The sequence below is a fragment of the Carex rostrata genome, chromosome 7, assembly GCF_964058835.1.
Source record: "Carex rostrata chromosome 7, lpCarRost1.2, whole genome shotgun sequence".
Classification (NCBI taxonomy): Eukaryota; Viridiplantae; Streptophyta; class Magnoliopsida; order Poales; family Cyperaceae; genus Carex; species Carex rostrata.
The window spans coordinates 13103819-13120276 of NC_135924.1; the positions used below are offsets into that span (position 1 = coordinate 13103819).

The 16458-nt window shown below is 32.0% G+C and overlaps 1 protein-coding gene across 1 annotated transcript; it reads right to left on the reverse strand.

The window, feature by feature from the left end:
- Positions 1-11110: 11110 nt before the first annotated feature.
- LOC144557361 (9-cis-epoxycarotenoid dioxygenase NCED2, chloroplastic-like) lies at positions 11111-13207 on the reverse strand. The gene has a single exon (XM_078305926.1). It carries the CDS (start codon positions 13122-13124, stop codon positions 11316-11318), a length of 1809 nt encoding a protein of 602 aa, XP_078162052.1. The 5' UTR covers positions 13125-13207; the 3' UTR covers positions 11111-11315.
- Positions 13208-16458: the final 3251 nt, after the last annotated feature.

Below are 16458 nucleotides of genomic sequence, written 5' to 3' on the forward strand. Positions count from 1 at the left end.
CTAGCGCTTTATTTTGGACATGTTGTATAAACTTTTTGTTTCGTAATGAAACCGGTGGTAAAATACCACTTTTGTCAAAAAAAAAAAAAAAACTGAGTCCTGAGATCCAAAATGTCCAGTACCCATTAAATGAGTTCCGAACCAGGATCCGTTAAGAAATCCAGCAACCCCCCCCCCCCCCCCCCCCCCCCCCCTTTCTTTTAAATTGTAGGACTAATTCGGAATGTAGAAACCAGACTGGGAGCTGCTGGTTTGGAGCACTGGACTTTGGACTTTGTTAAGTGGGCTGGGAAGCAATTCGCTTAGCTCATTTAATAACACTCCTTTGAACACTTGAATTAAATCAAAATTATTATTGAGCTTATGTGTTTAAAAATAAAACAAAGTATATTAAATACTTAAAAATAAAGATAGATTAATAGAAGTTCGTTACTAAACATAATATAATAGATAGACTGAACTTTTTTTTCTTTTCATTACTAAAATCCGCATATATACGTCCACATAAAAATTCACATATGCAATCGCATACCGTATATACGGTATGTAGTGGCTTTCCACATACCGCATTAATACTGCATTTAATAACATTGATATTGGCTGATAAATGTATGCATTGCATTACAGTTACTAAGCTTTATAATTTCTAGTTATTATAACTAGGACCGTTGTTCAGGTTTCGCTCCGAAAATAATAACCTCTATTTTATAATATATTAAATTTTATAATGATAGTTAATTCTAAAAATTCTAACAATCAAACAAAATTTGGACAAACAAATATTTTTGGAATTTCAAAATCTATTTATAATAAAAATAACATGATTAATTTTATAATAAGTAATGTAGAGAAATGTAAACATATTTGAATCCTCCCATCATAATAATTAAAAATGGATAATTGAATTGGATAGATTATGATGTCGATGACGTGGCATAGGTAAAAAGGATTAAAACTATTTTAGGGGCATAGCTGCATTTTTCCTAACAACTATTTCTTTTATCAAAATCATCTCAAATCTTTTTATTTTTTATGAATATTAGAAGTAACGATTAAACATTTATTTCATGTTAATACTTTCCTTTTCTTGACCAACTCCAAAAATATTTTTTTATGAAGGATTTTTGCCTTCCAGACCATATCATATTCATATTTTATAATCTCTCCATATTCCAACCAATTTGATCCTCAACCAGGAGCCTAATCTATACGGTGATATGAGTTCTTGTAATTCAATTAATCCATTTCCAAATAAAATCACCTATTATTAAATGTTGTAGAATAAAATATATTTTGTTTTCCTATTAATTAGTAGGCTAGTAGCTAGGGGTGAAAACACTATGGATAATATCTGATAAAAACTTAAATGTGGATATCCGATATCCAATTATCCGTGTAGATAAGAATGTTGATATGATTTTACGTTTCAATTATATGTATCCGGATAATAGATATATACCATATATTTTAATAGGGTCCGGCTAAGTTGCTGCTGGCAGCATTTTAGCCGGAGGTGCTGCCGCTTTTTTTTTATTTTGTAATGTTTAAACAACAAATCCAAACCGTTAGATGTTTAATCTATACTATAATCTACTTGGAGACCAAATTTTACATTTTTTGAAATTTTTTTACTATTTATTAAGCTGGTTTGAAAACCGCTGTTTTCAATAAATTTCTGCAGCATTGAAAACAGCGGTTTTCAAACCAGCTTAATAAATAGTCAAAAAATTCCAAAAAAATGTAAAATTTGGTCTCCAAGTAGATTATAGTATAGATTAAACATCTAACGGTTTGGATTTGTTGTTTGGACATCATAAAATAAAAAAAATGCGGCAGCACCGCCGGCAGCAAATTAGCCACAGTCATTTTAATATATATTATGAAAAATTTATGTTATTCATCATTATAATTAGATAAATATTACGACCTTTAATATTTTTATATTATTTTAATAAATATTTGATCTAATTCAAACTCGGATCCGTATCTGTCTAATATCCGCTCCATATCCGTATCCCAAAAATGAAAAAAGAAATATGGATATGGTTTTACCACTATCCGTTCCGTTTTCACCTCTACTAGTAGCGGTAGAATGATAAAAATTAATATTTTTTTGCTTTTGCATCAAACACGCTTTTAGCCAATTTTTATTGATACTGACGTGAAATCATTACATTAGTTTTTCTTATGAAAATGAGATAAAAAAAATCCAGTACCACTGATACACAATTTTACTGTTAAAAATTACATTAGTATTGATACTCTCTATCTTCTACCTAAATTAAATTAGAGAACTAAAATACCACTGATACAATAATTCCAGTATATCTCTCATATATTCTACTTAAGTAAATCAGAAAATTATACCAGCATATTTAAAAAAATTTAAAGAAAACATGCATGAAAATAAAACAAATTATAAGAAAAAAAAACTAATAGTGATAAACTATCACACAAGATAATTAGCACTGGAGACAAAGTCAGTAGTATGAAATCTACGAAGAAAATCTAGTTGTAGGACTATAACTTCCTATAAGTCGTCCAATCCAACGTGTTGCGAAGCTGTTAAAATCTTCAAGTTCTCACTCCAAGCTCTCAATTTTTTATTCCTAATAGATTGACAAGTTCTGTTTGATCGAGAAGTCGCACCAAAAAAAATTATCATGAGAATCAAATGAGTCTTAACAAAGAATTCATGGTAGGTCTAATGCCCATTGAATCTATTTTGATTCGATGGCTTCAATCACGCTCGATCTGTATTAAGATACATACATTTTTCTTTAAAATCGTGCAGTGCCTGCTTTAATTTTTGTACGCACAGATCTTAATACGGATCAGAGAGTGCTGGAGCTCATTGGACTCAAAAATAGATCCAATGTCCATTGAACCTACTCTGTTCTCCTTTGTTAAGGCAGATCATGTCAATCGTGTGACCCACAACCCCCTCATTGTGAAACATATAGCAAATTTGTGTAACAAGTAGCATTATCCAGGTTAAGTGTAACAGAGCATAAATATTATTAAATTTTAGTAATATTCTTTCAGAATATATTTTTTTCTTAAAAATACTCTTTTACTCTAAAATAGCATGGGGATAGTCTAGTATGAATTAATGAAGCAGCATTAGCAGCGGTAAAGAAGCCTGTATTTCTCGGAAGTGGGCTGGGCTGGGCTGGGCTTGGCTTGGCGCCTACTTCATTTCTTAAAGAGGCCCGTTAAGTCAGTCACAAAAGTGAAGTTCCCTCAAAATGCATGAAGTAATCTTGGGCCTACCTGTCAGTGGTATGGCAGGTCTTCAGGGGTGGTAATGAAACTATTTTAATATCATAATGTTTATTCGTACAGTTAACTATATAATATATTATTATTACTAGATTTATTTTAATAATATTTTATATGATTTAATTTTATCAGTTATTTTTATTTCTTGTAAAAAAATATAATAAAGGAATGGATAATTATATTTCTTTTTCTATGAGTTTAAATTAATATAGTTATTTCTTTGTAAAAAAAATGTTTGGATGAAATTATATAGATTCTCATAATTCAATATTTGTTCATTAATTTTAACGAGTAAAGATAAGATAAGAATAAAATCAATACTTAACATACAAAAATTATACAATTACAATAGATATTAGCAGTGTTTTAATATTCGATTTATATGCGGTATGCGGCCGTATATGCAGATTTTTATGCGGATTTATACATGTAGATTTTAAATGAAAATTCATATATATATATATATATATATATATATATATATAAACAAGTATACGGTAATATGTGGTATAAACCATTGTTCATATACTCTAAACCATTAATATACTTTAAACCGGTATAATATGTGATATAAACCACTGTTAATATACTCTAAACTGTATATTCGGACTAAATATAACTTTTCTATTCGGATTACAACCGAATAAGAATATTCGTTAGAATAGACCGAATATTACTAGACTGTTAGACAGATTATACTATAAAAATATTTCTATTTTGAAAGTACCGTAATTTTTGACATTTCTGCTCGTCTCCATATCCCTCTCGGAAGATCTGCAACCAATTCTACGACAAATATGAACACTCTCTGTAAACTTCTCTTTTGTTTAATGGACATCTTTGGATGGTGATTGGCTAATTGCCTTTTTTTAATTTGGTACGAATCTCAAAGCACAAATAATACTGTCCCCTCTGTCATCCCGAGCAAGGACCGACTGAGAGTAAATCTGAGCCGTCCGTTTCAATTGTGTTGAGTCAGGTACCTGGGAGGATACGGACCCGAATCTCTATCCTCTGAGGTAACAAAATATTTCTATTTGGATCACGGAATACGGATCAATCCGGTTCAAGACAGAACACAAGGGACCGATTTCATAGTTGTGTGGATTCTAATTGAACGGTTCAGATCTAAACATAAATATTCTGTTAGATTAGGGGATACGAATTCCCTTGGCTTGGTCCCGAGTTTGGATCTTCTAAAGTTACCCAATTTTTTAGTTTAGATCCAGACGGTCTGATTCAAATCAGACCATGAGATTAAAAGAGTCTCGTGTGCTCCACTTCAGACTGAATTGTTCCGAATTCAAATTGAACAGTCTGAATCTAAGCTCAAAAATTAAATTACTTTAGGAGATCCTGGCCCCTGGGTCTCTGTGTCCCATGTGAGATGAATGTACAGATTATATAAATAAATGAACCAGTGTTCTAAATAGCTAGTTATAGTTTTTTCGGACCATAAACGCTAAGCTATTAGATAAAAGTGCGCTAACTCAGCTACGACCGCTATATGCGACCCGCTATAACTATCGCTATGTTACATGGTTTTTTTTTTTTTTTGCAATTTATATGGATTTTTGTACTTCTATTCTTATTTCTAATGCTACATGGTCTTCTATGATAAGTATGCTAAACTAAACTATGTGCTTCTGTTTATTTGTGATTTATTCTCTCATTCTATATTGAGAAATATTGAAATATTAAATCTTCATTTTCATTGCTCTTCACATAGTATTCATTTGTAAAACTATTATCGTTCGTTTCAATTGAAAGCTGATTTTGATTATTATTATAATATATAAAATGTTTAAATATGTATATTGACTTCATTTACCTTATAAAATTAATTGCTCTTTTTCTATTATAATATGTAATACTATGAAGTATGAACTATTAAATAATGTTACATTTTAGATTTTTTTTTTCCTTCTTATTTGCGTAATTGATAAAAAGTATAGACTTAGATTAGTTGTCACTTAGTCGTTACATCAATTCTCTAATATTAATTATGTTGATAATTAGTAGAAATATAGAATATAAAATTTGAAAAGGAAAAATCGCTATGTATGATAGCTTCCGCTATAGCTACGCTATTCGCAATAACTTTTTTTTTGTCTCCCCGCTATACCACTATAATCGTTATTTGGAACCTTGAAATGAACATTGAGGTATCGTATTTTTGCATTTTTTTTTCTATTTTGGTTTAAAAAATCACAAGGTTTTCACCAAAAAAAAAAATAGAAAAATTAATGTAAACTTTTGTTGTCACATATTTTAGGTAAATTTACGTTATTTTGATAATATTATGTATTGATTAAAATATTATGTATGTGTTACATGACAAGGGGAGAAGAGCCAAGATATTTAGTGAGGTGGCACAAAATTTTAGAATGAGATATAAATTTATAATTATTTTAAATCTCAAATATATTTTTATAATGTTTTTTGTACAAAAATAAAAAAAAATATAAAAATAGATTTTTTTTTTTTTTTAAATAATTTTGATAGGCCACATGTCAGCAAAAGGTTTTGGCCCATTCAACTGAGAAAATGATGACAACGAACAAATGGTGCAAATTGCAGTGCTGCTTTTTTCTCTTTATAGTGTGGTGGGATTAATTAAAATTACAGCACAAAAAAGAAAATATTACTAAATTAGAAAGGAAAAGTAAAGACACCAACATGCAATGTGTACCGTCTAATTTTCCCTTATATTAAATAAATGAAAGCATTCCAAGTTACAATAATTTATATAATTGTACCACTTATCATGTGATAACACTTTGTAGCATCACATAAACTGCTAAAATAATGACAGCATATAAATGGATAAATGAGGATAAGTAAGGTTAGACAATAAGGATATAAATGGTCTGACATGACTTAAGAGCTTTAAAATTTAATTAATTTGGAATTTTGGAGAAATATTGATGACCTTTAAATAATTAAGGGAATTTTGTTGTATTTCTAAAATGGAAATAATTATTCAAATATTTATTGTACAAAATTAAGTTATCATTACAAGAATCTGTTTTATCCTAAGAATAAAATTAAGTATCCCTTTCATTCCAAAAGAAATAAAAAAGGGCAAATAGTATCAAGATGAGCGCACAAGACTAAAGATGAGAAAAATGGACTATATTCCACATATATATTTGTTGTTTAATAAAAAATATTATATTACACACGTATATTTGTTTAGCACAAAATTATATTTATGTAGGATATACATTGTTAATCTTACTATGTACTGTTTTTTATCTGGTTTGATTCAGTGTCTTCTACGATAAAATCGACCAGCAGAACAAATATTGTGCACAGAGAAAACAAATTCTCTGTAACTCTTTTAAAATAAATAAAATTGTCTATAGGCTTTTTATAAATAAATGAAAAAAAAAATCTGCTTTGTACGATCACTTACTGGTATAGTCTAAAGCCTACAGACACTTTCATATAAAATAAAAACAATTGATAAGAACAACAAAAATAATAATAAAAGGAAAAAGAAAAAAAGTAGTGCCTCTTTTGCTCCAAACCTCCAACGGATTAAAATAATAATAATATTTAAAAGAGAAAGGGTACCAGGGCCCAATACCAACTCCAGCTCCAAGAAATCAGGCAATTCATTCAGCATAAATAAATTCACACAATTCACGGAGAACCCCCTGAAATTTGCCATATTCCTTCAACAATATCAACCTAGCAATAACATATGGCTCCAAATATTTTATTTTGGGAAAATTTCTGGTGTACCCATCCAAACTTTTGAAATAGCCAATATCCCCACAAAAAAAAAAAAAAAAAATTTCTTTCTCCTATCCCCTTTTATTTATTTTATCTTTTATCTAATTGTTTTAAGAATTAAATTGACCATTATACCCTCTTTTTTTGAAGAGAGGTGTCCAATACATCTAATTATTTTTCTTCTAATTGCCCTGACTTGAATTCCTTACCGGGTTTCCTGAAAAGAGAAACGTTGGTGTGTATGTGACTATGTCCACATGGCAATTAGAAGTGCATTTCATTTGAGTAATCTAGATTATAGATGTTAATAATTGATTTTGTATCGGATAGCCTACAAGAGCAACACTTTAATTCGGATTAGAAAATAAAGTGATAATTTGTTGAAACCACCAACTACAGTTTATCTTTTCTTTACAGTTTTTGTCTGATTTATGATTAAACTGAGAAATTTGGTTTAATTATTAAGGGAATTGATTAAATTGTTAGTGGAATCAATCTGAGATCCTCCAAAGAACAAAGAAGAACAAGGACGGATGACCAGGAGGGAAAGGTGAAGCAAATAGTACTATACTGGGAGAAATGGAAGAGGCCATCGATGAAATATATTTCTATTTGTTGTCCTCCCATCAGATTCTCTTATTAGAAAGAATAGACCAAGCATTGCAAAAAGAACCTACCCCAAGAGGAGCATCGGTTTCAATTGACTCGGTGGTCAAAATAGCATTTGATAGGCTTAAAACAAGAAATGAAACAATTGCATAATAGAGAAAAAAAACTGAGTAAAATAAGAAGAAGCATTTTTGCTTCTTTAAGGAGGCTTTTTTTTTTTTTTTTTTTTAGCATTCATGAAGTAGGTCTAACTATTTCCGCTTTGTTTAGATGATATATTAAAAAAGGGATTGAGGCACGATCATGGCTTTTTGGAGCGTTCTGGTACCAAAACCCCATAGGCCATAGGTAATTTAGACCCATTCTCACTCTAACAAGACTCAAGGACCTTCTCAAATTTTCTGAATTGGACAGAGTAAAAAGTTCTCTAGCAAAATCCGAATTCAAGATTATTCGAATAGCACAGCCTATTTGGGAGAGATAAGGGTATAAATGTCAATTTAATTTTTAAAATTACTAGAAAAAAGGTTAAATGAGTAAATGGAGATAGAAGAAAATTTATTAAGTTTTTATGGGGATATAGGATATTATGATGTTTTGATGGGGATATTGGCTATTTTAGAAGTTTGTATGGGTACACTAGAAATTTTCCCATTTTATTTGTGTCACAGGGCACACATCAAGAAAAACAATCTCTGCGCTTTCCTTAAAATTCTCTTTAGGGGGCGTGCTTCAGAAACCTGTTGCGCAGAGAAAGGGGACGGAAGACGAAAGAAGGGGAATGCGCTCGTGTTACTCCGTCTACACCCCGAATAGGGGGGACAAATTTCAGAGCTGTGTACGTAGAGTTACCCCTGCAACAGTAGCATTTCTCTTTCTCTCCTCTCCGATTTCTTCATTTCTGAAGCGAGTAAGCGTAGGGGCAGCTCCGGTCTGAGAGCGTCTCCCCTTCCTTCCTTTTAATGAAAGATTTCTCCTCCTGATTGAAGCACAACCTTAGTGAAACTTGTATAATTATATCATAAGCTAAAACAGTATGCATCTATTTAAAGTTACCCTAAACTAGCATATACCATATGCATGGAATTCCTTGTCGAGTTTCCGTGAAATATTTGTTTGGCCGATGACTTTCAAATACATCGTAAGCTAAATCTGGAATGACGAATAACCAACCCGCAATGAATAAGAAAAGTATAGTAATGCTATGAATAATCCAGTATCAAACACTGGTGATAATATCAACAAAAGAACATTCTCCCGTGCTTCCAAACATGTTGAGCTCCACAAATTTGTGTACATTCAAAAAAGGGAATTGATTCCGTGAAAGATAGAATTAGTAAATAGAAAACTACTGTACTACTATTTTTTCTATCTATCTTCGTGAGATCATTCATTTTGTACCAAATGTCTATTTCGAGTATACCAAATTAGTATAGTCTTCAAATTTCCATACAATTTTGTTAGACGGTAACTAAGATGAACATAATAAGGAGAGACCTAGTGAACTACGAGTATTTTATGAATCAGTCCATATCCAAAGGTGTTACTAAGCACGAAAAAAAAACATGATATGTCTCCTTTTACATTATATCGTGTGGTCATGTTCTTGCTAGGTAATTTGTATGAAAATTAAAGAGACTGTTTATTGGTGTAGATAAGGACAGGACCACATATTTAAAAATTCTACATATCACATTGCATAAAAAGTACTTACCAAACAACTAAATTATATTAAAACAAATGAGGAGGATTCCAACTCCTCATATTTTTCATATCTTATCATATCTCATTATTATATATCTTTGTTTTCAAAGTTCAAAATGTTAATCCGAACCGCTCAACATGATATTTATATTAAAATATGCCTGAGGATGAAATTTTATAATTTTTGGAAATTTTTATTTTTTTAAGATAGATACAAAATCACTGTTTTTGGACCGTTAAAAAAACTGTGATTTTCTACCCATCTTAAAAAAATAGTAAAAAGTTCCAAAAATTATAAAATTTCATCCCAACTATATTTTAGTATGGATATCATGTTGAACGGTTTGGATTGACAATTTAGACTTTGAAAACGAAGATATAGAATATTAGATATGATGAGGTACAAAAGGCATAAAGCATTAGAACCTCCTCTAAAAAAAATAGGGGAAAAATATATATGATGACACTGGCTGTAGACATTTTTGTTATTCCATTTGATTTGATTGGTCTGAAAGTTCATTTGGATATCCAAAAGAACAGATTGAAAATGAATGAATCAATTAATTTTACGCCGACACAAGCACCAACTTGATGAAAAGGAAGAAAAAAGAATTACAAAAAAAAAGTTATTCCTTTATCCATATCATATTTTAAAAGAATAGTGGGCTTATGAAAAGGACTATATCTAACTAAAAAAATGTTATGAGCTAAGCCCAATAGGAGGTGCAAATGGAAACATGTTCTTCTTTTTAGTATATACCATAACTGGTGAGGTATTTAGGTTGCTCTTTTTTTGAAAGGAAAAATATTACATGTTGAAACCTTAGTGGGGAGCTGTATGGATACCATAAATGAACTGTGAATGTGAGGTTTATATTTAATAAAATAAAATTTTAACAGTGTCTGTCATACTAAACTTCCAAAAATAACTGAAATATTTGTTTTCAAGCATATGCAAATTCATATAATCTGAACATATACTAGTTAAGGGGGAATTTCATGTATACCCCTCAAAAACTTCATTCCCCCCCTCTAAACTTCGAAATACGTATTGCCCCCCCTCCAAACTTTGAAAATTCACAATTTTATCTATTTTATTGGCTTTTATATTAAAACTCATTTTAAATTTATAAAATATCAATTTTACCCTTCATTAAAAGCATAAATACTTGTAGCTTGTTTAAGAAAAATGTCGGTCTTATATTTGATTTTTTTTCTAGGGTAAAATTGATATTTTATAAAGGTTAAAGGCTATAATGGATATCTAGTTTTCGAGGAGGAAATGAATATTTCATAAAGGATAAAGGGTATAATGGATATCTTATAAGATCAACATTTTTCTTAAATAAATTATAATTTTTTTATGCTTTTAATAAAGAGTAAAATGGATATTTTAAAATTTTGAAATATTTTAATATAAAAGAGGATAAAATGGACAAATTTGTGACTTTTGGAAGTTTAGAGGGAGAAATATAAAATTTTGAGGTTTTTGAGGGGTATATGTGAAATTTCCTCTATAATTATTAGCATCACGCACAGAGGATGTTGTGTCTTACGCTGAAGTTGATGTTATCATTTCATAATTGACAATAAGTACTTGTAATAATTAAGAATAGAGAAACATGATTCAAACACAATTGTTAAAAGAGAATATAATATTCACAATAAAGCAAATAATGAGAGATCAGTGGTTTATATCATCTGCCTCTATCCTAGTTGCACAAATGAAACAAAGGAAAAGTGAGAGAAAAAAATAACATAGACCAACTAAACTCATCACCAACCCCACTTTAAAAAACAAAAATATAAAACATAATGATCTAGAAAACCTAGAAACTAACCTAAACAATAATAATACAAGCTACCAAGTACCTATAAAATATGATACTTGCTCTGTTTATCTACAAAATATTTCAGTCAAGAAAAAAATTGATGTAACAGAATTAATTAACAAATAAGCACAAGAAGCTAGTCAAGAACTAGGATTGTATGTCTAACTCCTCGGATCGAATAAATGTGCCATGGAATCCGTAAGGTACCCGCGATGGCAATTTAATCGATGCCTCGGGTCTCATGTTAGCAGCGTTAACAATCAACAACTCCGACTTGCATGTCGTTTCATCGTGAACAAAGCACAAAACATACCCTTCATCCTCATCATTTCCTGTATGACATGGATCCTTTGGCACAAAATATGGCTCGCCGCCATATCGGTTATCTCCGTATATAAACTTCTCAACTTTGCCTGTGAAGAGATCCACCTTCGCAAAACCGGATACCTTAGGCCATGGCTCGGTAATGGCAAGATATGCAAACTGGGTTTTTTGGCCCAATAAGTTTTTGTTCACCATGCCGGCTTCGAGATTAACCTGTTCTGACGGAGCCAGAATTGGGGTACAGGTTGATTTGCCGGTTGATGGGTTGAGCCGGATTTCTGATAGGACACTATTTAGGCATTCATCCGACTCGTTAAATATCGAGTCGGGTGGTGACATGCATGATCCAATAACCACAATTTCGCCTGTGGAATCATCCTCCCATGCATTCCACAAGTGAAAGCAAAAACAGTTCTCTACCTCCACCCATTTTATTCCATGAGCATTTTTTGCATATTTCGGTAGAATACCAAATCGGGCTGTTTTCGTCTTGTCATACACAACAGGTGACCCGCCACGCAAAAGCTCCGGCATTTTGAAAACAACCTGCTGGTCAGGGATGATGACGTAATTTTCAGTGATGGCAAAATCATGCATCATGGTGGGCCCGTCAATCGGTATCTCGACATCAGACGACTTCTCTCCATTGGGCGAGAAATAGAAGTATTTTAAGTAAGGTTTCTTTATCACATCATAGCTAAGCGCAAACATCTCCTTTGTAACCGGGTCGAGTTTTGGGTGTGCAATCATGGTGGAGTTGAGCTGACCCGAGAAATCATGCCGCCCGACTGTTTTCAAATCTCCATTCTGTGTAATGGACACCTGATATGGAAGATCATCCTCTGACATGGCAAGTAACCGCCTGTTAAAGTAAATTAAACCCGCATTTGCAACCCCAATGCCGTGTGTCGCATTGATGACGCCTAAGGCTGCACGTGCAAAGAATAACAATAGCCTTGCAATTCCGGAGTGGCCGTGTAATTCACCGATCGCCTTTGGAAAGACGGGTCGGCCAATTGACCTCTCTTGTATCAGTCTCTCTGTCTCAGTGAATCTGCATGCATATGATGCCTTGCCATCTTTCAAATGGACGGCATGGATCATCCCATCACCGTCAAACAAGTGATGCCCGGCAGCTGGATCAAAGTACGGGTTTGCCCCATTTCGAACATAGACTCCATTGATGACAGGAGGAATCTGACCCGACACAGGGAGATTATGGTGAGGTGATGTTTCCTTAACGGGTGCATAGTTGCCCGATATTTGCACTGACGGGTCGGCAGTTTTCGGTAAAGGATGCTGCTTTTCGAGAAAATTTGCTATCACAGCATCTTCAAATTTGTCAAGTGCAAACGCGGCTATACGCTGTAGCGGGTTCCATTTGGGATGTGGAACGGATTTGGAATTGGACCCAGTTTCTTGCCTCCGAGTGATAACGGGTACGGTTTTTTGTTTGTTTTCGGGGCTTATATTGAAGGAAGGAACAGTGGGGTTGCGGCCGAGTTTGAGCGACTGGGACGAGGTGGCAGCGCAACGGACTGCATTTAGGGGCATTTTAGGAACATGAATTGATCTATAAGTTGAAGTCACCATTGTTTGAGAGACTAGAGGAGGAGGAGGAGGAGGAAGCATATGCTCTGTTTATTCTTTGTTCTGATTGTGTGAACTTGCGCTATATATGCAATTGATGATGTTGTATTGTTGTTGGTTGGGAAGGAAGGAAGAAAGGAATGTTTCATTTGATAGGAAGGTGATGCTGTGGTAGGATTGATTTATATAACACATGGGACATTACCACGTGGAGCAATTACAAAGGAGGCTCATTTTGAAAATGAAAAATGAAAAAATTGAATACGAGGAAACATCATGTATGGAACAGAGGGCTCACTTTGTCCAACGGCTGCTTTTGGATTTATTATGTGTTTCTCATTTGTCGTAATTTTATTTTCCTTTTTAGATTTTTTTTTCCCTGTTTTAAAGATCCGAAATTTTTTAGTTACCACCCCGAAAATCAAAATTAATTGATTACCATCCTAATCAACATGTTTCAAAACATACCACCTACGCGGATTCAGTCCGCGCATCAAATTGGACTGGCGCGCAGACTGGGGATGCGCACCGATTTGGTGCGCAGATTGAATTGGCGCACCAAATTGACCATTGTTACCCAGTATGTGCATAAAAGGCACCAATTACGTGCGCCAATTCAATATGCGCATCAAATCGGTGAGCATTCCCAGTCGACGTACTAATTCAATTTGATGTGCGAACTGGATTTGCGTGGGTGATAGAAAATGAAATCTGACCATTAGAGTGGTAATCAATTAATTTAAATTTTCTAAGGTAACTAAAAAATATTCGGTTTAAAGATGGATGGGTTTCTACTTAATTTCAAGTCTTGGTTCCGGAATCGAAGATTTAAAATCGAATTTGGATTATATTCGATCCATTTTGATTAAGAGTATCTTGAATAATTTTGGTAATAATGTTGATTAATTTTGCGTGTTTGTTTCTGATTTCATGTCATTTTTGGTAATAATGTTAAGAAAATTACATTTTTCATCATGTACCTGTGCCATACTGTGTTTCGATGTGTCATGTTATAATTCGGACGTGTCTCGTGTTTCACGTGTCCAAAATGTACCTGTGCCATACTGTGTTTTGATGTGCCATGTTATAATTCGGACGTGTCTCGTGTTTCACGTGTCCAAAATTTACTTAAACTCGTAAACTCTGTGTTGTGCACTAATTACAGCTTCACATAATTAAGTTATAAGTAATGTCTTGTATGGCAATTTTCACTTTTCAACGTGGTCTTTTTTAATATTCCAAAATTTAATCAGCTGTAGAAAGAATTAAAAAAATATAGATTACATTGAGCTACTTCATGTCCGATTTCTTGTTAGAGGTCTGTGTTGTTCATTTGAAATCTTTTTTTTTAAAACTTGGTAGTAGCTATCAAGGTTGTTCATTTGAAATCTAATTCAATAAAGTTTTGTTTGTTTGAATTTTGAAGATAATATCATATATAATTTGAAAGTTCTTGCTCAGAACAAAGAAGGGGTGATTTGATTTCGCTCTTTGATTCCCTTCCAACAAAAGAAATGCAATTTCAAACTCAACCCCCTCCAACCTTTCCTTTCACTTCCACACAACAATATCTTCCTCTCTCGTCTCTATCTTTTCAAAGGAAGAGAACTGAACACAGTCTCTACTCTTATTTTAATTGGAGCACGACAGAGAGCAGATTCGGTCGTCAGAGCGTCGCGATTGTTGGAGAGCAAATTCGGTCATAGAGAAAGATGAAAATTAAGAAAATATAGTAATTAAGAGAATAATTTGAATAAAAGTATAAAATAGATTTAGAATTAAACACCATGTCATATGACATGTTGTAAATAATTTTTTTATCAATAAAATTATTTGTAAATATTTAAAGCTACTAATTTTAAAAAAATAATTAAAAAGTTGTAATGTGTTTGGTAATGTCTATCTTTAAAATGTTTACAAGTGTGAGTTCTATAAAATTTGAACGCTCTGATATTTATAAATAATAAGTTAAATTTTTTAGATGAAGTTCAAATCAAGTTAACTAACTGTATAATATTCTTAAGAAATTTTTTATTCGAATTTTGAATTTGTGTCAAATTTTTTATATAATTGATTTTTCATCATATTAATTTATTGAGTTAAATAACAAGTACAAATCCATTAACTACACTTAAATTCACTAATTATACTTCTGAAATACTCTTGGGACCTATTTGATCATAGTAATATATAAATTAAAAAGTTATTTACTAAATGGTCCAGAGCACTAACACCTTGCTAATTTGGACGGAGAGTAGAGGAAGAGAGGAAATGGAAATTGTTCTGAAACACTCTTGGGACCTATTGGATGGAGCACTAAATGGTCCAGAGGTACATTTGGATGACACAGGAATAACGCTAATTTAGGAATAGCTGCTATTAATGGCAAGCTATTTTCAACACAGCACGTTTGGATGAAAAAAAAAAATATTCTCAACAAAGGAATAGCTCGAGTTAGCTGCTATTCCGCTATTCCTATGAAATGCTGGGTTAGCAGCTATTCCGAACCCAGGAATAACTGTTATTTCGAACTATTCCTTAATTCATCCAAACGCACCCGTAAATTGTTTGTTTCTTGTGTGATTCAAACCCATATTTTTTTGGTTGAGACTCAAACTCGTTGTCACTTTACTAAACTATCTTATTTGAATTTGATACATACTAGTAATTATTATATTTAATTTATATTTAAATTAAGCCTTTAGTTTTTTTGTGCTAGTTTGATTTAAGTTATGATTATAATTAATCTTAATACTATAATTAAAATAATAAAAACTAATATATGTAATAGGCATATTATATTCTAGACTTTTAAAATGGTTTGTATCACGGTATTTGTATCTTATCCGATACAATATCCATATCAGTATTCATACAACATAGTTACTCACCAAATTTTCTAGAGAAAAAGTTTCTTTATATATACATTACAAGCTAGAATGAAACTATGATACTTTGTAATGCACATATGAGTCTTATGTACTATAAATTTATACTTTCATTTTTAAAGTTCAAATAATCGATTCAAACTACTAAACATGATTTCCATATAAAAATGAACATACATGTCAAATTCTATATTTTCTAATATTTGTTTAGTATTTTTTTAGATACTTAGAAACTATTATTTTTTGAGGAAGGGAGAGAATGAAAAGAAAATAAAACTTTTCATCAAATCGTAAAGGGTACAGGATGTGAAAGGTTTAATCTTGTATCATTATAATTAATATAATCGGTTTCTTTTCTAAATTGGAGGTGTAACAGATGGAAATAAATTTTGTTGCAAATATTTTAGAAAAAACAACACAAATGTCTAATCATATATCTTACCTATGTAATTCTCATACAAATTTTTTTTATCACAATCTTGCAACAT